This window comes from Ovis canadensis, chromosome 3 (assembly GCF_042477335.2).
Source record: "Ovis canadensis isolate MfBH-ARS-UI-01 breed Bighorn chromosome 3, ARS-UI_OviCan_v2, whole genome shotgun sequence".
Lineage (NCBI taxonomy): Eukaryota > Metazoa > Chordata > Mammalia > Artiodactyla > Bovidae > Ovis > Ovis canadensis.
Window position 1 is genome coordinate 4782725 of NC_091247.1, and position 24610 is coordinate 4807334.

A 24610-nucleotide genomic window follows, 5' to 3' on the forward strand; every position below is an offset into this window, starting at 1 on the left:
GGGGTGGGTTGTCCTATACTGGTGATTTGACCTTGATCTCCTCTCAGTGTGGTGTCAGCCAGGTTTCTTCACTGTGAAGTTACTATTCCCTACCCACCCCCTCACTGACATTATTGAATTAAAAGACTTTGTGACAAAATATATATTGCCGGGGGCAAGCGTGAGGAATTCCGCCCATGGCAAAGGTCATGAGGAAGGAGGCTTGGCATATGCAAAGGCGTGATCAAGCCTCAGGAAACCCCCTGTTCCCGAGCATCTAACCCCAAAGCCAGAGTCTGTTTTATGCTCTCACCTACACCTCTGACTTTACGGGGGGCTCTCCCCCATAACCGTTTCTCTCAGAGAAGGAGTAAACGTGCAGCTCCAAAGCAATAAAAATTCCTGGGCGTGACAAGAGTGTTTCAGCTTACAGACTCCTCTGAAGGTTATCTAGCCCACTTGTATAGGTTTGTCCGGCCACATGTGATTGCTTACAGCCTCCCAACCTGAGAGGCACGAGATGTTTTTAGACTTACTAAAGGCAAAATCTTTTGGAGAGTTAGAAATTATTAGTATAGTTGGTTAGGAATTATATTGGTGAAGGGTTTCTCATTTGTTGTGTCAATAATTGCTACTAATTCCCTGCTCTGGGTGGGACAAGGATGTCTCAGGTCAAACCTCTCTGCTGACAGACTAGCTTGTGTGACAGGATTATCCATACTCCTGCCACATGATTGTTTACTACCTCTCAACCATAAACAGCACAGAGTTTTGGAGTATTTTGAGAGTCTTAATTAGCATAGGACTTTTTCTTCTTGTTGAGTCAATGATTGCCGCCAGGCCTCTATATCCTTAGGCACCTGGGAATATATTAATCAATGTATTTGGAATATAGCAAAGGAAATATGGTAGTTTTTGATGTTAGCAATACTAGACTTTTTGAGTTAATGGATTTTCTCTTTTGTAATAGATCACTGTACTTTGTTATAAATCACTGTGTCCTTGCTATGTAAGAATGTAACTTTATCATATCTTAAGACTAAACAGATCTTAAGAGAAGCATTGGTGAAAGGATTTTCATTTGTTGGGCTGATGTTTGCTGCTAAATCTCCATGTTCCCTACACTTATAATGAATATAACTAACATATAGGAGAAATAAGTATTAACCTTTAAACATGTAGGAGAAATAAGTATTAACCTTTAAGCATATAGGAGAAAATAAGTATTAACCTTTAAGATTAATCATGTTAACCTTGGGTTAAATAAATTCCTTTCTTGATTGTAACTCACTACACCCTCACCCTATAGGAATGTAACTTTATTTGGAGGGTGGTGCCTGGTTTAAGAAAAAACACCCTTGGAAGAAATAAGTTTTTTGGTTATCAGAAAGAAAGCATCATAAAATGTCAGCAGGTCTCACTCATGGCCAGAAGATGATGTACCTTTTTTTATACATTTATGTGAAGCACCTGATTTTGACAAAGGTCAGGACTGCTGACCCCCACGTGACTCTGTATTCATCCCTATGTGTAACAAAAGGTATATAAGCAAACCCAAAAATAAAGAAATCGGATCAGTTTCCGGAAAGACTGATTCCCCCATGTCGCTTCTTTCTTGCTCCCGTTTTTCTGGCTGAATTCCCATCTGGAGCATGGATACTATTCCACGTAATCCAAGTTATTCAGCCTCTTTTTCTCCACTAATCTTCCTACTACACTATCCGTTTCTAATCTCTATCTGTGATTAAATATGTATTTTTCCAAAGACGCCGACTCCGTCCCCCCACCTTCGAATCACCCTGGATCCACCGGGGCTGAACCCCGGCAATATATAACCTAAAATTACCATTTTAACCATTTGAAGTGTCCAGTTCTGTAGCATTAAGTCCATTCTCACTGCTGGGCAACTGCCACCACCACGCACAGAATGGTTTCATCTTCCCAAACGGAAATTATGCCCTCTGAACAATGATTTCCCCTTCCCACTTCCACAGCTCCCGGCAACCACTATTGTACTCTCTGTTTCTGTGAATTTGAGTGGAATGATACAGTGTTTATCATTTTGTGTCTGACTCATTTCACCTAGCGTAACATCTTTAAGCTTCACCCATGTTATACGTCGTGTGTGCTCAGTGGCTTCCGTCGTGTCCCATTCTTTGTGACCCTATGGACTGCAGCCCCCCAGGCTCCTCTGCCCATGAGAGTCTCCAGGGAAGAATACTGGAGTGGGTTCCCATGCCCTCCTCCAGGGGATCTTCCCAACCCAGGGACCAAACCAGAGTCTCCCGTGTCTGCTGCATTGCAGGTGGATTCCTTACTGCTGAGCCGGTGGAGATGCCCTCACCCACACTGTACCATGTGTCAGAACGTCCTTCCTTTTTAAGACTGAATAAATGTTCCCTTGTGTGAATATGACACATGTTAATGAACTCATTCCAGGATGGACACTTGGGTTGCCTCCACCTTTTGGCTCTTGTGGATAATGCTGCTACAAACTTGGGCGTACAAATAACGAATACCTTTTCCAGACCCTACTTTTCCTTCTTTTGGTTATATAGCCAGAACTGAAACTTCTGGATTATTATTTTTTCCTTCTTAATCAGCGAGTTTCTTGAGGGATGCTACGTTGAGACTATATAACCATGCTGCTATTCCTCACCCTTTCACCCCCTAGCATTCTTCAGTTCCTGTATGAATCAATAATTAACCTACCAGTTGCCAAGCAGTAGTTTTCTTTCCATCATTCATTCCGCATTTATTAGCTGGCATTCTACTGAAGGGAAGAAATTTCCCTTCTCCCCCATTGATTTACGAACATGGAAGAATTTTATTCAACCCTTTACACCACGGACCCTTTATTGCTCTGAGCAATTCATTTCCATATGACTCCCAAGAGTGCAAGTTTGGGGAAGTGATGGAACTTTCTGTATTTCCTTGTTACAATGAAGAAAGCCGAGAGCGCAGCCCGACTTCCCTAAATTCAGGTAATCGCGTTACTGTTCTCGCATTCCTTTAAAGTGGAAATCCTCTCTCCCGGGATGGCCTCACAAACCTCCCGGACAGTCCGGTCCCGCGAGAACTACATTTCCCAGAGTCCTCCGAGCGCTCGCGTCATCAGCGGGCGCGTCTTTTTGCTCGCCGGATTTGAAGAGCCGGCTGTGGCGGCGACAACATGGCGGACGTGCTAAGTGTTGGTGTCAATCTGGAGGCCTTTGCCCAGGCCATTAGTGCCATTCAGGCGCTCCGCTCTAGCGTGAGCAGGGTGTTCGACTGCCTGAAGGATGGCATGCGGAACAAAGAGACGCTGGAGGGCCGGGAGAAGGCCTTCATCGCGCACTTCCAGGACAACTTGCATTCGGTCAACCGGGACCTCAAGTAGGTACCGGCTGAAGGGGCCGCGGGTCGCGACCTCCTACCCTGCTCCACCCCCGCGGGAGTCGCCTTAGTCACGGGCTGCTCTTTCTTTTCGGTGCTCCCTCTCTCTCCTCTCTAGGACTCTCCCTGCCCCTCAGGGCCTCCTCATCTTCCACCCCCGCTTTCTCGTCTCCCTTCTCTTGGCGTCCTGCTGTTGGCTGACTCCCGCCACCCAGGACCACCTCTGTGGTCCTTCCGTTCCTCGCGACGGGACGTGCTCTTCCTATGAACTTCCACTCGTCTTCTCGGCTCGTCAGGGTTCCCACCTGTGGGCCCTCTGGGCTCCACCACGTCTGATCAAATAGTACCAAAAAGGACCTGTTCAACGCTGCCCCAGAGTCAAGTGTATTCCACCTAGTTGGCCACAGGTTGGGCTTCCCTGGTGGTGCAGAGGTTAAAGCGTCTGCCTGCAACGTGGGAGACCTGGGTTCGACTCCTGGGTCGGGAAGATCCCCTGGAGAAGGATATGGCAACCCACTTCAGTATTCTTGCCTGGAGAATCCCATGGACGGAGGAGCTTGGTGGGCTACAGTCCATGGGTCGCAAAGAGTCGGACATGACTGAGCGACTTTTAACTTTATCTTATCTTTCCTCCCTGAACCTGGAATTCATCAGTTCCAGTCCCTACCCCACCCCAAAGCATGATGAAACGGCCTTGTTCCTTTCTCTTTTCTCCTACCCCACCCCCTAACCACCTGATCACTACTTTCACCCCCACCCTCACTGTTTCTGTTAAGTTCCTGCCTCAAAAGAGACCTCATCACAGGCTTATGACTTCTGCTTAAACACCTCATCCCCACACCCACACCCCGGGCCTCCCAACAAAAGCTAATTTGGTGTTCTTCAGGGTTAAGGATTGTGTATTTCTTGTCTCTTTCTTAACAAGTCAACTTCTTCTACTTTATCAGTGACATGAAGTGAGAAGGTGCTTGTAAAATGCCTGGTACTTAATAGGCAATTTTTAATAGGTCCTGGTCGTGTGCCCTCCCATCCTTGTGAGGGTCAGATCCTCTTAGGGAGGTTAGAATTGCAGGGTTTTTGTCTTTTACTTCTGAAAACTGACCTTAGCAGGTGAAAGCATTGGGTGAGCTACTCGTCCTATAATTTCTGGAGTGGCTGGGTTTTTTTTTTTTAATGTCCTCAACTTGGTCTCCTTAGTAACCAGATGGAAGGAGAAGGTAGAATGGAAGAGGAGGTGGTAACCAAATGATGGGAGCCTCTTTTTATTTATTTATTTTTTCCTGTAAGTAAGTTGCCAATCTTGTTCTGGGGGAGAGCCAGGAGGTCACACCCCCTCCTCACTCCCACACTTACTTTCTGTTCTCTGGTGACTTTCCAGTTAATGCTTGCCCTGCCTGAGTCTGGGTGCTGGTGGTTTTTGCCTTTCTTTCTTCTCCTCTTTGGTGGGCTTTCCTTGGTAATGTGCAGGGTGTTGAAACCTGTCAGCATTGTAGAAAGCTTAATAATCGTGTTCGTCTCACCCCATTGTCTTCATAAATCTGTGGACAGCAGTGCGAAGAGGAAAGAGGCTAGAGAGCCCAAGATGAGCGTGGCATGAGAAGCTGTTCCTATGACCTTCGGTTGACACTCTGGGACTGGCCCCTCAGCACATGCTCCTGAATGTGCTTTTGCTGTTGGCTCTCTTTCCCAAGCTGCTCTAGGGTTTTTTTTTTTTTTCTTGCTATACTGAAATATGTTTGTTTGACACAGCCCCCTCCATGGTGTCTTCCCGTTTGTTTATTTTATCTCTTTTTTGTTTTGTTAAGTTTTACCATCTGTGAAGCACCAGGTACAAATCTATCTCTGTGTGAATGGTAAATAATCATCATTTATTCAGGTACTTGCTCTACTGCCAAATAGAATGATCTGTATGTGGATCTGAAAACTCTCTTAGTGAGAAGCAGTGTTATACCACATTTTGAAATTCCAGAAGGCCCTCCTCTCCCCCTGCCTTGCAAAGAATGATTTGAGTTGTTCAATCCTGATTTTAGGAGTCCTGTTGATTTCATCGCTCTTAATTCTTGTTCTCCTCTGGAATGGTGCCAGAGAGCTCAGTTGTAAAATGGGATAAGCCCCTAGCTAGGGGTTCTCTCAAGTGGCTCTAGTCATCTTCTTCTTAATATTTATTTACTTGGGATCTTTGTTCCATCGTGTGGGGTCTTTCATTGCAGCACTCGGACCTTCCGTTTGGTGCTCAGGCTCTGGGATGCTCAGGCTCAGTTGTTGTGCATGGGTTTAATTGCTCCTTGGCATGTGGGATCTTAGTTCCCTGACCAGGGATTGAACCCGTGTCCCCCACATTGCAAGACAGGTTCTTGAGCACTGGACCACTAGGGAAGCTCCTGGCCCTTGTCTTCTTTTCAGAAAGTATTTCTTCTTAAGGGACTTAAATTTATGATGAGCAGTTTGCAGAACAGTCTGGACCAATGTAGTGGGCTAAGGACTGGAGTTTTAGTGGACTCAGGTTTACTTGCTGCGTCTGCTTGCTTTTCAGTGAGCTGGAACGTCTGAGCAACTTGGTGGGGAAGCCTTCTGAGAACCATCCTCTCCACAATAGTGGGCTGTTAAGTCTGGATCCCGTGCAGGACAAAACCCCTCTGTACAGTCAGCTCCTCCAGGCATATAAATGGTCAAACAAGGTAAGACAGATGTGTCAGAAATGAAACTAATACAGGAAAAAGCAAGCTTTCTTACATTTCATAAAGGCAGAAAGTGAGGGTAAGTTTTTCTTTCCATTTTTTGTTCTTGATTTGGCATGGCGTTACAGAGTTGGAAGTTTTAGACTGTCCCTGGGAGAGAATATATAGTCCTCTGAAGTCTCAGAAATTAATCATGATGCTCAGGTAATTACATTTTTTAAAAAGTTCAAACTCGGGTGTGTTTAACCTGGAAACTGGGTTAGGGAGCAGTTTTTATGAACCCCATGAAATCACATGCAAAGTGCTGTGCTGTGTGTGTGTGTGCGTTTCTCTGGGAAGGACTTCCTAGCTTTCATCAGATTCTCAGAGGGGTTCCTGACTCCCAGGAAGTGAAGGACTGGTGGTCTGTGAGTGCAGCTGCTCACTTTGTTTTTGTTGCTTGGCCTGCTTTCCCCATTGTTGATGGAACATCTCTAGAGGACTGTTTGGTAACTCACTCTTACTGTCCTTTTTTTCATCTGTTTTTTTAAATTGAAGAAAGTGCTGCACTCAATATGCCAGCAAATTTGGAAAACTCAGCAGTGGCCACAGGACTGGAAAAGGTCAGTTTTCATTCCAATCCCAAAGAAAGGTAATGCCAAAGAATGCTCAAACTACCGCACAATTGCACTCATCTCACATGTTAGTAAAGTAATGCTCAAAAGTCTCCAAGCCAGGCTTCAGCAATACGTGAACCGCGAACTTCCAGATGTTCAAACTAGTTTCAGAAAAGGCAGAGGAACCAGGGATCAAATTGCCAACATCCACTGGATCATGGAAAAAGCAAGAGTGTTCCAGAAAAACACTATTTCTGCTTTATTGACTATGACAAAGGCTTTGACTGTGTGGATCACAAGAAACTGTGGACAATTCTAAAAGAGATGGGAATATCAGACCACCTGACCTGCCTCTTGAGAAATCTGTATGCAGGTCAGGAAGCAACAGTTAGAACTGGACATGGAACAACAGACTGGTTCCAAATAGGAAAAGGAGTACGTCAAGGCTGTATATTGTCACCCTGCTTATTTAACTTATATGCAGAGTACATCATGAGAAACGCTGGGCTGGAAGAAGCACAAGCTGGAATCAAGATTGCCGGGAGAAATATCAATAACCTCAGATATGCAGATGACACCACCCTTATGGTAGAAGGTGAAGAGGAACTAAAAAGCCTCTTCATGAAAGTGAAAGAGGAGAGTGAAAAAGTTGGCTTAAAGCTCAACATTCAGAAAATGAAGACCGTGGCATCTGGTCCCATTACTTCATGGGAAATAGATGGGGAAACAGTGAGAGACTTTCTTTTTTAGGGCTCTAAAATCACTGCAGATGGTGATTGCAGCCATGAAATTAAAAGACGCTTACTCCTTGGGAGGAAAGTTATGACCAACCTAGATAGCATATTTAAAAGCAGAGACATTACTTTGCTAACAAAGGCCCATCTAATCAAGGCTATGGTTTTTCCAGTGGTCATGTATGGATGTGAGAGTTGGACTGTGAAGAAGGCTGAGCGCTGAAGAATTGATGCTTTTGAACTGTGGCATTGGAGAAGACTCTTGAGAGTCCCTTGGACTGCAAGGAGATCAGTCCTGGGTGTTCATTGGAAGGACTGATGCTGAAGCTGAAACTCCAATACTTTGGCCACCTCATGCAAAGAGTTGACTCGTTGGAAAAGACCCTGATGCTGGGAGGGATTGGGGGCAGGAGAAGAAGGGGACGACAGAGGATGAGATGGCTGGATGGCATCACCAACTTGATGGACATGAGTTTGAGTGAACTCTGAGAGCTGGTGATGGACAGGGAGGCCTGGTGTGCTGTGATTCATGGGGTCGCAGAGAGTCGCACACGACTGAGCGACTGAACTGAACTGAACTGAACCGAGCTGATAGTTGATTTATAGTATCATATTAGTTTCCGGTGCATACATATCTATCTATGTGTATATTCTTCAGATTTTCTTATTCATAGGTTATCACAAACTACTGTGACTAGCTCTCTGTTCTATGGAGTCAGCCCTTGCTGATTATCTATTTTATATGTGGTAGTGTGTGCTTAGTTGCCCAGTCATGTCAGACTCTTGGCAACCCGAAGAACTGTAGCCCGCCAGGCTCCTCTGTCCATGGAATTCTCCAGGCAAGAACACGGGAGTAGGTGCCATTTCCTACTCCATATGTATAGTAGTGTGTATACATTAATCCCAACCTCCTAATACTCTCTCTTCTCTTAACTACTCTGCACCTGTCTGCGGGAGATTGCTCTAAACGCTCTCTATTGTTCAGTTGCTCAGCTGTGTCTGACTCTTGTGACCCCGTGGAAGGGAACACTCGCCATAGAATGTGCTATTCGTGGTAGCCCCATGGCGGAGCCCTTAGGACAGCTGTGAAAGGGAAACTAAGCTGCAGTGTAAAAATAACAGGAGCAATTAGGCTCATCAGCCTGGCAGCAGTTAGTTTGTTTGCTCACAGGTTCCTCTTGTTTGGGTGCTGTGGGTTGTTGTGTTGAGCTTTGTTTTGTTTTCCGCTGCTGATGGAAAGCTAGAATATATGTTTGGAACGATTTTGGAAGCTTTTCTCACTAGGATGCTGCTCCCTGGAGAGAATTGTTCTTAGCGTTACTGATTGTGATCCGCTCTTCCCTCTCCAGTTACCCATCACTCTTCTCCTCTTTTCACTCCCGGGTCTCAGGTGATAGATGAGCCGTGGCAGTGTTTCTGGTGTGTAGAATTATTCCTTTGAATTTGTGGGAATATTTAACATTCTTTGGTTTACAGTGGGACCCAGGTAGCTGCGTCTGAGACTCAGGGAGACATGATTTATCGTGGGACACTAAAGAAGGAGCTTGGACCTGGGAGGCATGCGTTTAGCCTGTAAGGGTTGTCCTCCAGACTCGGGCTGCTGTGGACAGGAACCCACTTCAGTCCTGAGCATCAGGTGCCCAGGTAGTGTGGGGATCGGTCATTCTGCTGCCCAGTCTATGCCCGCTTCCCAGTGTTGGCCTGGTGTCTCCCAGTGGTGGGAAAGACAGCCCGGCAACTGTAGGTTTGTGTGGTCCTTCACGCCAGATGCTGAAAACGGATGCGGGCCCTGTTTGGTAGGGGCCCCTGCCTACCCAGACAGCTTGTTGCGCTCAGTGGGCAGATTGCCCAGCGCAGATCAGCTGAAACTCGGGGATTGGGGCTGCACGGCTAGAGGCAGGAGTGGGTGCAGGACAGACACAGAATCATGGCTGGCTGGGGCAGTTGCCAGGGCCAGACACCAGGCTGTTCAGGCCGCACACAGACAACGCTGCCCTCTTAGGCTGTCCTGTGTGAGCCTCCTTGTTTCCCCAGGCACTCGTGTGGGCATCTTAGCACATGGGATCTGATGTGTAGGTGACTTATTTCTGGTTGGATGCTTGGTCTTGGCTTTTGGATGTGGAAGCTGTGTTGATGTATCGTGTGGGTAATGTTCTCAGAATAGGCTCGAGTGGTGGAGACTTTTCAGTGGTGGGAAGATTTAGGCTGATCTCGAGGCCATGAGTGCCTGAGACCCCGGTGGGAGTGGCTGGTTTTAAATCAAAGTGATGATACATACCATTTGAGTGAAGGTAGTTTTGTTTGCCCAGTTTAATAGAATATTAAGATAGAAGTCCCTGTTCCTCCCCTCAGATGCAGAGGATGTTTTAGGGGAAAGAAGCAGTACATATGTGGAAATGCTTATCCTGGAGATGCTGCGGGTTAAAACTAGGTATAAAAATGTGTCAGAGTGTAAGTCCTGCCCGAGTAGCGTGAGTGGGGTTGGGGTTGCAGTCGCAGCCTGGCCTGGTGCGTGTTGTGAAGTCACCGTTCTTTCACCAGCTCTCTATGCCCAGCAGGGAGGGCATTCTGGACCCCTGCACCATTACTTGGCAAAATAAGGAAAATGAATCGGAGATGTTTAGCTTATCCCCTTATTTTATAGCCGGGCAAGTCAAGGCCCCATGAACCACAGTGCCCACAGCCTCATAGCTAGACTAGAATTTGCCACTCCTGACTTAGCCCAGTGTTCTTTACTCTAAAACTTGATGCTGATGCTGTAATCCCGTTTGGCTTAAGGTTTTGACTGTACTAAACATTTTCCCCTCCCTTTAATCTTCTTGTCAGGAGCAATTCATGTGTCATATTTTATTCATGAATCTGTATCGCATTTTACTCATTTTCAGTGGTTTACTGAAGGGTGGAGATGGCAAATACAGGCCCCTGCTCCTCACGCTGTCACGCTTGTCCAGGGCAGACGTCGCTAATCACCCTCCGCATTCTTCCTGCTGAGGCTCCCTCTGGACTCACAGCTCTGTCGTGGGGCTCAGCGGCCCCTGCCAGTTATCCAAAGTGGGCTGCAGAGAAGAGATGTTTTTTATTTCTATTATGGTAAATAATGTGCTATTTGGCTATTGCTTATTTATACTGTCCTTACTCTAGAAGGGATTTGAAATCTGTTATAAGAAAGCTGTACTTCGACCTTGAACGAAAGAGGAAACCAAGGATAAGGATGCCTTATGTACATTTCTTTAATAAACTCAAGGAGTAGCCCCAAGAAATAAGCCAGTATTCTAATTTCCAGCTGGGATTATGGAAGCAGGAAGCGATGATAGGTGTTGATCTTGCCTCTCCTACACACGAAAAGAGCTTTTTAATCGCAGGTGCTTTCATCATTCATCATTTTACTCTCCAAGCGTTTAAACCAGTAGGTACATTAATATGTTAAGTGGATTTTGGGGTAACTTGCCAATGTCAGCTTTCCGCACTGTTGGCTAAGAATTGAAGAAAGTTTGGGAAAGGCTTTGATACCAGCCATTATGTGATGAACTTTCTGTTTTACGTGCTGTTGGCCAAAGAGAAGTCTTGTTCACGCTTTCTGACTAATTATTTTCTTTAGGGGATTTTGTAATTTTTGTAAAGTCAGTCAGAATATTAATTACATGGTAGTTGGCATAATTGTTAGGATAACACATTTAAAAATTAATTTAATGTAATGAAATGATGTCAAATTGCTGTGAGCAGCACTTTCCCCTTGCTGAATTGGGGAAGGAATGTAGCTTTCAACTCTGATGCACCTATAGATAATTGTTCTGTAGAGGGATGACAAGCTCTCTTGACGAGGGCAAAAAAATAATTGGCGTCAGCGCTGTCCTTGTAAGATAGCGGACGTGGAGTTCCATCACTGATTGCACCCAAATATGCCAAGCGTTAGACTGAACTGCCTGCTCTAAGACCCCTTTCCGAAGGTTTCCAGTGTCTCCTCACCAGGCTTTGATTTCTGGCTTTGACTGTCTTCCTTTCTTGAAGACCTCAGCCCTTCCCTGGTGGTGTTTGAAGCGGCGAAGACCCCAGAAGTGTCTCCTAGGGTTAGGAAGTAGGCCCTGGGGAATGGGCTGCCGCCGCCTTTTTTTTGGCTTCTGCACACTTAATTTTTCACTTTTATTAGAGAAAGAGTGGCTTTCTATTCCAGGAATATTCAGTTGGAAAGTCTGCAGACATTTCTCTCATTTTACCCTCCTGAGCTGTTACCACCAGAATCTGGTTTTCAGCAGCTTGAAGTTGCTGAAACATTGATGTCCCGCAGATCCAGCCTCGATGGTGCTCTTGACGTTTGGGCATCAGGGAGCTAACGGTGCTGGGACTGGTTCAGGCTGCAACACTGAACCTTTTCCTTGAAGTGCCCGTCATCTTTTAAGTCCCTGGGGAGAGAGACTGCGTCTATCTCGTTCCCTGTGGGGGAGTCCCACCCCAGTGCTGAGCAGGGCTCCTGGTACCTAGGACAAATTCAATTATAATTCACTGAATGAATGAAAAAATAAAGAGCTTTTTCTGTTGCATTTTTAATTTACAACCCCTTCTGTGGTTTGTGTGCTCGTATTTTTGATGACGCGTGATCAGGGCATCTCCATCTGGGGCCATTACTGGGAAATCTAGTTGTGTTACTTACAGACAGAGAAGATTCCGAGGTCCTGTGGTGGCGGCTAGGGCCAGGCTTCAGAAGGGTGATTTGGCAGGAAAGGTGAGGGCAGTTGGTGAATTGACAGTAAGCTTTTTGAGGGCCAAGCCTGGCGTTTCATCAATGTCGCCTGTCACCTGGGGTGCCTTCCTGAGAGAGCTGACTTGACTGCCGGTGCTCCGAAGGGGCGGGGCCTGGGGGAAGCCTTCTGGAGTCGGTGGAGTCAGGCTCGCTTCAGCGACAGCGCCCTGTGTCCGGTGCTCTGCGGCAGCTGCTGTTCAAGCAAAAGCGGGAAAGCTATCTGGGAAGAGGCGCATCAGCTCCATCAGCCCCTTAGGGTTTATCCCACTTGATGTATTACTGACTGTCCTGCTCGGTGCCCTGCCACTTGCTGACTATCCCACTTGGTGTGTTATCGGTAAATAAATATCACACTCAGTGTATCTATTACCAATAACTACTTTCCTAGTGTTTTTCTCTCTACCAGGCCCACCCTCTACTCAGGGAATGTGGATTCATACAGAACATAATGAGGAAAGAAAAGCACTGAAATATCCCCCAAGCCTTAGCCATGACTTTGGATTAGGCACTGTTCCAGATTGTTCCGATTGTTAGCAGAGGTCCCCGGTACCATTCTTAGAGGTTTTCTTTCACCTCAATCTCCCTGCCACCCGCCACCCCCATGGCTCCTTGTCACTCAACACAAATTTGCCTAGAGTTTGACTAGAGTCGAGTCTTCCCTGGTTGGCCTTGAACCTGCACCCTTGCTGCCCTCCCACCCCAAGCCCCGCGGGAGCGTCATGAGAAGAGCAAAGAGTAACACAACCAACAAAACGGAACCAGCCTCCGGGGTTTCTAGATACTGCTGGCTTCCGAAGTGAAGGCAGATACAGCCGGAAACGTCGAGGCTTAACTCTCAGTTCTGGAGTTGGGCTGCCCGAGATGTGATCCACCTCCGCGCTCAGCCTGTGCCTTGAACCCGGCACAGGCTTGTTCAGAGCATCCGTTTTGTCGCCTGTGAAGGGGGTCGGTGCAGCTCTTTGTATCATAGTGCTAGGGCGGAGAGGAAAGGGCGCAGCGCGTGTCGTGCCTCAGGGTAGCTCAGTGCAGTGAGTGTGTGTGAGTGGCAGTCGCCATTCCCGGGCCCATGGAGACCGTGTGTGTGCCCATGCAGAGGCAGTGTTGCTCACGGCTTAAGAGCTTAGGCTGCAGGGTTGGCCCCTTGGGTTCGCATCCCTGCTCTGCTCCCTGACAGCCAGGCAGTGTCCCTCTGTGTGCCTCAGTTTTGTATACTCTGAAATGGGGGCGACAGCTGTACCCACCACAGAGAAATATTTTGAGACCGAATGAGGTAATATAAGCACAGCACTTCCCTGGCACAGAGTAAGTAGTCTCCAGGGGCTGGTATTATGGTCTTAAAAGACGGTGACGAGGACTGACCCTCGGGGCATGCTGGCCTGTCTTCCAGTGGTTTCCCTGTTACCCGGCCTCCCAAATGTGACTTCAGTATATTCTTCTGAAATCCTACAAATCAGAAGTTCATTTAAGTAATCAGAACTTTTTCCCCTTGAGGAGGCCCAGACATAGATATCAACAACTCACATGTTAGTATGAATTCGTGGGAGGGGGCTATATTTCCTCATAAAACCTGGAGATGGGCTGAGGGTTTGGGAGCTTGGTGAGGCAGGCAGTTAGCCTCTTGGTGACCTTGTGGTGTGGAGCCAGGAGTGTGGATGGGATGTGGGAGCTGAGGGGCGGTAAAGGCAGCGTGAAGGGCCTGGAAAGAAACCACAGGCAGGAAGGAGGGGGCGGCCGAGAAGCAGGTGAGAAGGGCTGTGGCTGGCCCAGGGCAGGCCATCGCTGTGAACTGAGGCAGAGTCCCCTCACTTAGGCCGTCGAGGAGGCCTTGCTCCCAGAGATCAGGGTTCAGGTTGGTCTGTGGTCTCTTATCTGGTGGGGAGAATGCCGTGGGCTAGTCAAGGATTTCTGGCGTTATTTCTTTAGGAGAACATTTGCACACATGGGCCTGTGTAAAAATAAGCACTTGGGTTATATCCAGTTTGTGAATTGGGTGCTTGTGACCAGCAGGGCTCTGGGGTCAGACTCTGTTGGGTTTGAGGCCCCCGCTTTATGACTTGGAGTGAGTTGGACACCCTCCCTTCGTCTCAGCCTCCTCATCAGTCAAAAGTGGATGATCACACATCCTCCTTCCAGGACTGGAGGAGGACCGATGAGTGTAATACACCCCAGGACCCAGAGCGGTGCCTCTTCTTATTCCCTCTGACAGCATGGGTAAGGCTTTATTGAGGCAACGGTTGTCATGGGAACATTGGACAGAGCTCTCGAGGGTCTGGGGCTTAGTTCTGGCTGTGCGTTGCCCAGCTGTGGGCCCTGCTGCTCGTGGCTTTGCTCCTCTGGGTTCTAGCTGCCTCGCTGGTAGAATAAAGAGTGGGCTGGATGATGGCTGAGGTCGTCTCTCACCTGGGAAAGAATGGTGGAATCGTTTATAAGTTTGCATGGTTCTGGAAATGAAAGCGTACCCTGGGAGTGGAGGAGAGTTAGTTTTGTTGGTAACATCTTAAGCACAACCATGGTGTGTCCTGCTGTGCCTGCTACAGAGCATCTCAGACCAGACCAGGGCAGAGCTCAGCCCCAGAGGCCCTTAGTGGAGGACACCCTCTCAGAGGTCCTCCAGACAGCGTAGCCTCCTGTGACACAGGAGTGTAGACGTTAGTGAAAATCACGTGAGGCCCCCGTAATTCTAAATGGGCTCTACCCCAAGGCTTTGGCCTGATTCTACGTCTCTGTGTTCCGCTTGTTAGTTGTGGTTTCTGGAAACTGTCACTCTATTGTGGCCTGGAATCAGACTTGTGATTCCCTCCTCCTCCTCTGAAGGACCAGGAGATCTGTTAAGAAGCCGCCCTGAGCAGGGGCAGAGGCCGCTGGATGTGTGGCGCACGTGCCCTCCAGGAGTCACTCTGCCCTCTGCCCGGGGTGGGCGTTGGGGGGGACTCGGTTGAGTCCCGCTTTGGCTGTCTTACATTAGCCCTTTCTGGGCTGATCAGGTTTGTGTGTTTTGCCCAATGCCTTCTGTGGGTTGTAACCAGAGCCTGCAAACGGCACTTTCTCTTCTCTTCCAGGGATGTTAGTGGACAGGACATGGCCCCATATCATTTTTCCTCCAGGTAAGTTGCACATTGATGGTGGAGGATGGAGGCGCAGGGTTATTGGTGTGGAAGGAATCCAGTGTCCCGCCTGCCCATTTTCTCAGCTGCTTTTCCTGGTGGTGGGTTGAGCCGGGGCAGGGCTGTGAGGCCCCTTGTGCTTCTCTCCTGTAATCCAGGCCGGCTCCGGGCCAGCTCATCTTTTCTGCCACTTCACTTGCCAGCTGTGTCTGGATGACGCCACGCTCCAGGCCAGCCCTAGACTCTCCTGACACGCTGACTCCTGCGTCAGAGAGCCTGCCGGATGTCTGCACTCTAAATATATGTCTTACATTTGTGTCCAAAGGAGAAAAACAGGGTACTAACTTCCTGGCCACTGTTAACGTAAGGCCTGACCCAGCTGGACTGTGTCCTGGAAGACCTGTCCACGGGTCCCTGGTGCTGTGGGTTAATGACTGCGTGGCAAAGGGTGCTGCACGTTTGTTATTCTGTCTGTAAGTGGGGGTCTCTGTGAGTGGGGGTTTCTGTTTTCTTTTGGCCATGCCGTGCAGCTTGTGGAATCTTAGTTCCCCTACCAGGGATCCAGCCCAAGTGCCTGCAGTGAAAGCTCTGAATTCTGACTAGACCTCCAGGGAATTCCCTGTGAATGGGTCTGTGTAAATTTCAGTACCTGGAGCCCTGATGGCCGATTTTGCCCGTAGGCGAGGTCAGCCCCATGCGCTAACCAGTGCCTCCCCAGGGGCGAGCTGGGGGCTGCTGGGTCCGCATTGGACCCCAGACTGCTTGCCTGACTGTCTGTCCAATCGTTTACCTAGCTCAGCACACTTATGTTTCCTGGAGAAGGTGTTGATTCGAAATTCTCCCTTATCCCTGGTGTTTGTGATGAGAGTTAGAACCCCCCGAGTTTCAAGATGACATGAGTTCTTGGCCTCTCTTTCTTAGCAGACGACAGGCACCACTGAAGAGGTTTGTGTGGTTAGCAAGTGGAAGCGTGTTTTCTTTCCTTTGAAAGTCACTGCGATGATTTCTCTGTGTCACAGTTCTTCTCTGCATTTCGTCCTCTTCACCGCATGGTGAATCTGAAGACACTCCTTTTCGTGGGCTTTAGCGCAGGGCCAGCGCAGAGTAAGCCCTCGGTGGGTATGGGCTTTCTTTTAGTGCTGCACATGCCCGTCCGCTGTGCCCTTTGCCCCTCAACACTCAGCTTGAGCCGGTGGAGACGTGGCTGGTTAACTAGAGTACCCTCAGCTTGGTTTGGATAGCAAAAGTGCTTGGCCTAAATGCCTTTAAAGTGTTCCAAGAAGCCACAGAGGATTCTAGAGGCCAGTGCTCTCCGATCTTTGTTTTTCCCAGTCTAAAACAGAGCAGTCCGTGCTCATTTTAATTGCTTGGATGAGCTCAGACATTGAGATTTTAATGCATTTTCACAGTAGTTCAGGCAGCATCACCACATTATCCTGCTGGCAGTTCATCGGAATCCTTGGCCAAAATGCTGTGCTTGGGGACCTTGGCTTAGAAAACCAGAGCGTGGTAATTTCCTCGCAAGATGTCTTGTGGGGAATGCTGCCTTTCCCGGGGAGGCTTCCTCTGAATCGTGTTGTCCTTCTCAGTCACGTAGTGATGGGCACATCTTGCTTTCGAGGAGGGTTTTCAGAGCTTTTGGTTTGCAGAGGCTGGAGTTGCTTTATTCTAATGAATCACGAGGTGGGAACGGGCCCTTGTAAGCCTCTGGTTTGTTTTTGATCCTGAAGGCACACTGACAGTATCTGGTCCCTGGTGGGGTCTGGAGGGCATCACCTGCATCTTCCTCTCCTACCAGTTAGCTCCAGGCCAGCCTCCCTTCAGTAGGGAGGTGGCCACTGGAAGCCAGTGACCAGGGGAGAGCTGGGAATACTGCCTCTGGGTGGGTTGATGAAAACCAGCAAAACCAACCAGGCCGCATCCCTGCCTTGTGGATTTCACTCACTCTGCACATCAGCGGCCCTGGACCCCTCCGCGTCCAGCACTGCGGTCAGTTGAACCATAGTGTCTGGTGCTTGGCACGTGCTTAGTAAGTGTTGGTTGCTAAACGGATGAGCGAACACCCCCACCGCTTCTCTCAGAGCCCGGGACATTTGCAGAAGTCTCCTCACTGGCCCCACTGTCTCACCACCTCCTGTCTCTCCCCGCATAGCATCAGAGTGACCTTTAAATGTGCAAGTTTGAGCTCACAAGTCTCCTGCTTAAAATATGTTGATGATTCCTTCTTCTGCTCGGGATGACGATGGGTGCTATGATGGAGCTGCTAACAGTCCGGCTCACTGTCTAACTCCCGTGGTGTCCCAGCTCAGTCCTCAACCTGTGAGCCCTCCTGCTCTTTAAGCGGCCTGTTTCAGCGGGCCCCACCCCTCTCGTTTGGCTGATATTCTCTTGCTTTATTGGGAGACGCTTTTAGCTCCTCAGGTCAGGGTGAGGTAACCCCTCTGTACTGTCCTGCGGCGCCCCTTGCCCGCATCGTGGTGTGATCCAAGTTGGCCTGTAAGTACCAGTGGCTGGAGCTGGGGCCAGGGACACTGCCTGCCTGTTCACCAGTCTTTCCAGTATCCGACAAGACCTGGCAGAAGACAGACCAACAGAACACCTTCAGCTAAGCAGCTCCCTTGTCTTTGAAGTCAAGTGTTTTTGGAGGGAGGAGGTGGGGGCTTAGGTAGGGCTCTGGGTCCCACTTCTCTTGGTGGGTGGGAGGTGGGTCTCAGCCACTGCATTTTCTGAGCGCACGGCTGCCAAGATGTCTTTATTTGGCTTGTGCATTCCACTCACGGCCTGACTTCCTGAAGGATAATGCATATTAAGTTGGTTTTTTTTTTCCAGCTAGTTTGGGGATACAAACAGAAGGCAAATTATCTTGATTATTTTGAGGCAGATCTGAAAAGGGCAAAGAAAGGAGACAGTGAAAAGTTACAGAAGTGTCTTATGTTCGCTTCAGCCCTGTATCGTTTCTACAGTGTGAACGCGCTCGTCATCTCCTTGGATCAGAGAGGCTGTGTAGCTTGTCATTAAAGACAGGTGCTCCAGGGCCTGCCTGGGTTCAAGTCCTGCTGCCTCTTTTTATTGGCTGTGACCTTCAGCAGTTTACTCCTGATATCTGTAAGATGAGATTGATGGTAGTCTCCCACTCAGGGCTGTTGTGAAGACCAAAAGCCTAGAATATGCGAGGGGTTCAGAAGAGGGCTGATGTAACGTTAGTTACCGTTAGCAGTATCATCACTGTCATCATCGTCATCAATTCTCCAGTAGCCTTATTTTACTTATTTTTATTCTCTAGTCTGCCTTTGCCGTCTCCACAGCCCGGATCCAGGTAGCTGCTTGCTTTCTGTAGTACACAGTGGTGTCTTTATAAAGAAGACATGGTTCAAAAATGGCTCTTCTCTTAGGTAAAAATCTTTGAATAGAAACTTTCGAAGATTTATTAACTGTTGGAAGGACTGAAACTGAAGCTCCAATAGTTTGGCCAACTGATGCAAACAGCCGACTCATTGAAAAATGCCTTGATGCTGGGAAAGATTGAGAGCAGGAGGAGAAGAGGGCGACAGAGAATGAGATGGTTGGATGGCCTCACCGGCTCAGTGGACATGAATTTGAGCAAACTCTGGGAGATAGTGAAGGACGAGGGAGCCTGGCGAGCTACAGTCCATGGGGTCTCAAAGAGAGGGACCTGACTTAGCGACTGTGAAGTATAAGTCACAAAGGTCATTGTCCATAGTCTTGAAATACGTATATGGGCTGGCAAAGGAGAATGTCCTGTGTGAAGTGTAATTCCCTGGTTTAACTATATTACATCACATCTTCAGGGTTTTGTTGTTGCCATTGTGTTTAAATTTGAGTCGCTAAAGCATAACTCGGCTCCCAAACCTTCAGAACCAGAGATGCAATCTTTGATCTTGATCATCACACAGTGCTCATCTGTTCCTCCGGCTTCTGCCAGCTCGTGGCCAAGACGCTGGACTGTGTTACTTTCTGTACCTGTCGGTCGTCCACTCCCTGCCTGCCTGACTTGCTGCTTGCCTGTTTTTGTTTGATAAAATATATATCATCAAAGAGTAGCTTTGCAAAAGGCAAGGGTCCTTCATTTGGGTCTGGAATATATGTAGGTCCATTTTTCAGGAGACTAATCCTCAGCTTTCATCAAGATCCTTTCAGGGGTCTATGGCCCTGTTGAAAGTTCAATAGCCACTGCCACAGAGAAAGAAGTATTACTCTTTTCTTTTAAATTTGTATAAAAGCATTTTATTAATAAAATGTATACCCTTCTTACAATACAACAAATTTTGTAGTGATTGAGTGCGCTGTACTTTGTAAAAACTTATCACAGAAAATTCAAGCCAAAACAAATAGTTTAAAAGTCTACCACACCACCCTTCGTTTGTAACCTACTACCAGCGTGGGTATAAAAAGCAGTCTTGTAACAGATATCCAAATGTCTGTGCTGTGTCAGTTGTGTCCAATTCTTTGTGACCGCGTCGACTGCAGCCCGCCAGGCTCCTCTGTCTGGAGGCTGTTTCGGGCAAGAATACTGGAGCAGGTTGCCATTTGCTTACCAGGGGATCTTCCCAACTCGGGGGTCAAACCCACATCTCCTGCATAGCATGCGGATTCTTTACTGCTGAGCCATCAGGGAAGCCCTTCAGAATGTCTTATTATTACTTTAGGTATTTATTTATTTGGCTGCGCCAGGTCTCAGATGTGGCACTCAGGATCTTCAGCCTTTGTTGGGGCATTGCCAGATCTAGTTCCTGACTAGGGGTCGGCCCTGGGCCTGCTGCATTGGGAGCTTGGAGTCTTAGCCACTAGACCGCTAGGTAAATCCCTGGAACAGTTTGTTTGAAAATTGAATTTGGAAGCTGAGTGGTGGAGTATAATTGGTGGAAAAGTGTGGAGGGTTTCCTGCAGGAGCTCCGAAAGGGTGACTCTGATGAAGCTTTCAGAGAAACGTGACCACTGAGTGGGACTGGGCAGCGGGCCCCATTGGAGGGCAGTGGCAGACCCTGTCCTGTGTGCCTGCACCCCCACCAGCTGCAAAAGAAGACGGCGGTCAGTTGACCAGTGTAGAATTCGCTTTGTGACGTATCCATAGCTGATGGGTTGATGGAGCTGACCGCTGACCCGATCAGGAGCGGAGTTGTCAAGCTTTTCTGCTGCTCCCCTCCCGTGTTCCTTTGGCCCAGCTTCTTCAGGCTGGGTCTGTCTGCCGCTGGCCCGGGGTGTGCTTTTCTGCCAGGCTGTGTGTCACTGTTACTTCAGCTCATAGCAGGGGCCTGCTTTCTAATTTTGCATGCTTCACCTGAGATGATGTTCCTGCAAGTCAGTTCTTTTATAAGGAAATAGTTTTCCTTCATTTGTTAATATTTTTTTCTTCCTTGAGTCTCCCCTCCTCCCCTGGCAGTGTAGCTACCTATCTGGATTGATCCTGGCTCCGTGGTTTGTTTACTGTGTGACCTTGGGCAGGCCCCTTGGTCCTTGAGTCTCAGTTTCCACATCTTCAAATGGGAATAATAGCAGTTCTTCCCTTCTTGGGTCATTAGCATTAAGTAAAGAACTTTGCCTAAGGCTCAATAAATGTTAGGTCTTAGGAGTATGCTAATGAAATAGAGTAGCATTGATCCTCATGTGTCGATGATAACGTGACTTCTGAGTAAGTGGGTTGGGGGAGAGGAAAGCATCCTGGTCACACATCTTGTTGGACGAGCGATCTGGCTTGAGCTGTGTTGCGGGCGAGGCATATTAATGGCTGCTTCCCCTAGGTCTTGCCTTCCTGAGGATTTATTTCCAGCCGCGTTGTGTAAATGGCCGTGGGCGTTCAGGCTGTAATGGATCTGGTGTTTAAGGCTTCCACTGTCACGGCTCAGCGGAGCCCTCCTCCCGCCCGCCCCTCCGATTGCCACCCTGGCTTCCCGTCCCCGGGAGCGTGACTGCCTCTCTCCTGCCCCCGTCACCTGCCAGCTCTGATCCGGGGGCTGTGAATCCCAGCCCTGGTGCTGCTGCCAGCTTGGCCTTAGGAGAAGCCAGGCGCTGGAGCTTGCCAGCACAATTTGTACTTTGATTAATTTATTTAATCTAACTATCTTGTATCAACCTGCGAGGATAATTACACACAAATTACTGTTTAAACTTGAAGCTTGCCTCCCTTGAACCGAGTCCCACGCTGGTCCAGAGCTACTGTGGGGTGATTCTGCTCCCTCCTACCCTCCCTGAGATACGAGCCCCTCCCCGAAGTGAGGAGTTGAATTAGAAGCTTTTGAGAAAGGAGAAACACTTGCTTGGCTTCTGATCTGGGAGGTCTCGTTTGACTTGTGGAGAGCTGTTCTCTTTGATCCCTGGACGGGAGATTTGTTCCCTTTCTCTCTGATGTCCTGAGGACACCTATGTCCTGAGGACACCTAGCCCACCGCTGCTGCTTCCTCCTTTCAGATCAGCCAGGGTTTCCAGATGCGGCTCGAGTGGGTTTGTTAGTTCGCTTCAGGGATGGGGAGGTGGTGTGACTGATGAGGGGTGGCGCCTTCACCAAGTGGCGTTTGTTTTATTGACAGTAAGCTGCTGTTGATTGTAAGATGTGAGTTTTTTGGACTGCTGAGAACGAGGGCTGCCAGAGAGCATTTTCAGACGTGTTGTGATTTCAAAAGGTTTTAGAATAAGTACCATATGATATATTGATGATGGAGCTGGTTACAAAATCCTTAGCTTTTGATACATTTTCACTGAAGTTGTAGAGGTGTGGATCTGGAGGACCAAGATATTTCTGTCAGTGTCCTTCACATGACCTTCCAGTTGCTTAAAAAAAAAGAAAATGGAGTGCACTTTGCCTCTCTGTGCAGTAGGAAGAGGGGACCAGAATCCTTACAATGCACATTATATCATGCATTTTATGTATGACTTTCAAATGATCTCATATGGTCAACATACTTTCATTCAGCCTAATACTAAGATTTTACTTTCAAATTGGTGGCTAAGTCTCATAAAATACTTAATGTAAAAAAAAACAAAACAAAACTCAGGACTGTCACTTTCCGTATTTTTTCCCTTGAGCACAGAATATCCCACTGTATTTGTTGCCTCACTGGAACCAGCGTGGTGACAGCTTCCTCGCCGTTGTCAAGGAGGGGCTGAGAGCATAATGGGGGAACATTGGTTCTTCAGTGTCTTGAAGAAACATAAACTCAGTTCTCTGCCTTCAAGGGGCTTACGAGTCCTAAACTCAGGAGTCTTTTCACTTTGATGAGTAATACTTGGGACTACTTGCTAGAAAATCCCAGATACAGGCAGAATTTTCCAGTCACTAGCTGATTTAGTCTCTGAGGAGTTGAAATTTTGGCCTCCCATTGGCTTTGCCACGTGCTTACATTTTTTCCTGGAGAAAATGAAGCTCACTGAGGACCCACCAAAGTTATTCCTGACTGACGCAGGCAGAAGGAAGCTGGTGGCGGAAGCCAGAGAATGTCTGAGTGCCCAGCTCTGTGCTCCCTCAGGCTCCTTCATAGCCCTCTGGCGCTGTGCCCACGTCTGGTTCCCCCAGAGAACACTGCTCACAGCAGACCCCAGCCCAGAGCCCCCTCTGTGATCACATCTGACCTCCTAGAGGCTTGCACATGAGGCTGGTTGGACGCGGTGGTCTCTGCAGGCTTGCTGGTGAGGACGCCAAACCCTGGAGAGGGCAGGCGCCTCGCCTGAAACCTGAGGTGGCCCACAATCCTTCTCCCCCCTTGCTCCCCTTAGAGGCCAGTGAGACCTCGACAAGCTCCAGTGCTTGAAATAATCATGCTTAATGGGCTTGTCTGGGGATTGCCACAGGTAATAACAGGCCAGCGTTTACTTTTGCTTTTTCTGGGCTTTTTTGGTTTCAAGGAAGAGACTCACTTGTGTTCATATATGCAGAAAAGGGGGCATTCATTGGGTGTTTTATGGGACCAGTGGGCAGGAAATGCAGTGAGGCCTTCCAAGGGGCTGACGCTGAGAAGCAGAAGGATGTCGGAACCAGGGCAGCGCCTCTGTGGTCTTGGCCCTCTGTCCCGCCTCTCCGCGTCTCCATCAGGCATTTCTGTCTGCAGAGGGGTGCGCTGGGCCGGGCCAAACAGCTCCAGGGCCTCGGAGTTTAAATCACCTCAGCTCTGGTGAGCCCGGGGGCTGGGCGAGGCCCTTGCAGTTCTGCTTTCCACCAGGAACTGGAGTCAGCCATCTGTTCTGGTCCAGCGGACATGCCGTGGAGTTGGAGCGGCAGCTCTTAGGGGAAGGCATGGTGCTCAGTCCGTCCAGGGGCCGCCTCTGCACATCATGCGTCCTTGGGTAGCGTGGCGATCCCTTCCTCTCTCTTACTCTTTAAGTCAGGAGGTAGCTTTTCTGACATGGCTCATGCCTACTTGGAAGCTGGTGATGTTTCACCTGGCAGTTCTCCTGTTCGTTCGCCATCTGATGATTTGCCAGGGTGCCCAGCTGATGAGGTGGAGGTTTGCCCCTCCTCTTCCCGGTCAGAATGGCCCTGACGAGGAATCTTCAGATGCAGGAAGATTAATCTTTATTTCTCACTGGAGCAGTGTGCGTTGTAGGACTAATAATGAGCTGTAAAAACTGCCAGTATTTGTCCTGCTTAATGAAGTTACTTAATGAAGGCCTGAAATAAACAGTATGCCATAGTTATTATGGTGGAAATGGGAGCGAATGTGGTGTCAATTACATTTGCGGGTGAAATTGCAAAGCTCAGTGCATGACTATGGCAGGGCGGTTAAGCCCCGGGTTCCGTCGTGACTATGGCAGGACGGTTAAGCCCCGGATTCCATCTGCTGCCAGGTTCCAGCTCTTCCCCTCCCTAGCCCTCCCTGGGAGTCTGCGGGCAGGTGACTTGGCCCCTCGTTACTTCTCGCCCGTGAAGTGGGCCTCACCAGCACAGCTTCCTCATTGGGTGGTTGTTGATGAATATACCTTCAGCACTTAGCATGGCATCTGGCGTATAATAAGGACTCGATAAGTAGCAGTTTATTTTCTGCGAAGAAGAGCAGCAGGACTGTTAGAATTGGTTGTCACAGAGGTCTGACTAATGTCCGTGCTCTGTCCTCTCTGTTGGTGTAGTGGTCCGGCTGCCCTGGGGACTCCAGTGAGCAGGTGGGTAAGGAGGAGACCTCCCTCCGTTGGTCTCGGTCCACAGCCCTTCCCTTCCCAACATGCCATCTTGGAAGCAGGTTAGCGGTGCTGTGAGTGAGCGGAAGGCATCTTAAGGGCAGGTTTCAGTTGTCTGGAGTCTGAATTGATGCACATCTGAGTCCTTCTTGATTTAATTGTCTTTGCTGTCCTGTTTGATTGGGTAAATATTAATTTATCTGGTCGTACATGTGGTTTTCAGTGGCCCCAAGTTTAATTGCTGTGTTTTGTTTATAAAGTTCTCATAGAAGGTGAGGCAGTT

General features: G+C 48.5%; 1 protein-coding gene and 1 long non-coding RNA gene across 3 annotated transcripts in view; both read left to right on the forward strand.

Moving 5' to 3' along the window:
• The first annotated feature begins 2933 nt into the window (after positions 1-2933).
• MED27 (mediator complex subunit 27) overlaps positions 2934-24610 on the forward strand; it is a 216849-nt gene continuing 195172 nt past the window's right edge. Inside the window, exons 1-2 of one of the 2 annotated variants that reach the window (XM_069582151.1) lie at positions 2934-3354; positions 5888-6032. In XM_069582151.1, the coding sequence (XP_069438252.1) occupies positions 3152-3354; positions 5888-6032 (348 nt within the window). In that variant the 5' untranslated portion in view covers positions 2934-3151. The remainder of the gene's footprint in view (positions 3355-5887; positions 6033-24610) is intronic. The other variant, XM_069582152.1, reaches the window with a different exon arrangement.
• Positions 15158-19538, forward strand: LOC138436510 (uncharacterized). Its single transcript, XR_011255440.1, has 2 exons — positions 15158-15204; positions 18488-19538. It is a non-coding gene; the product is annotated as an uncharacterized lncRNA (long non-coding RNA).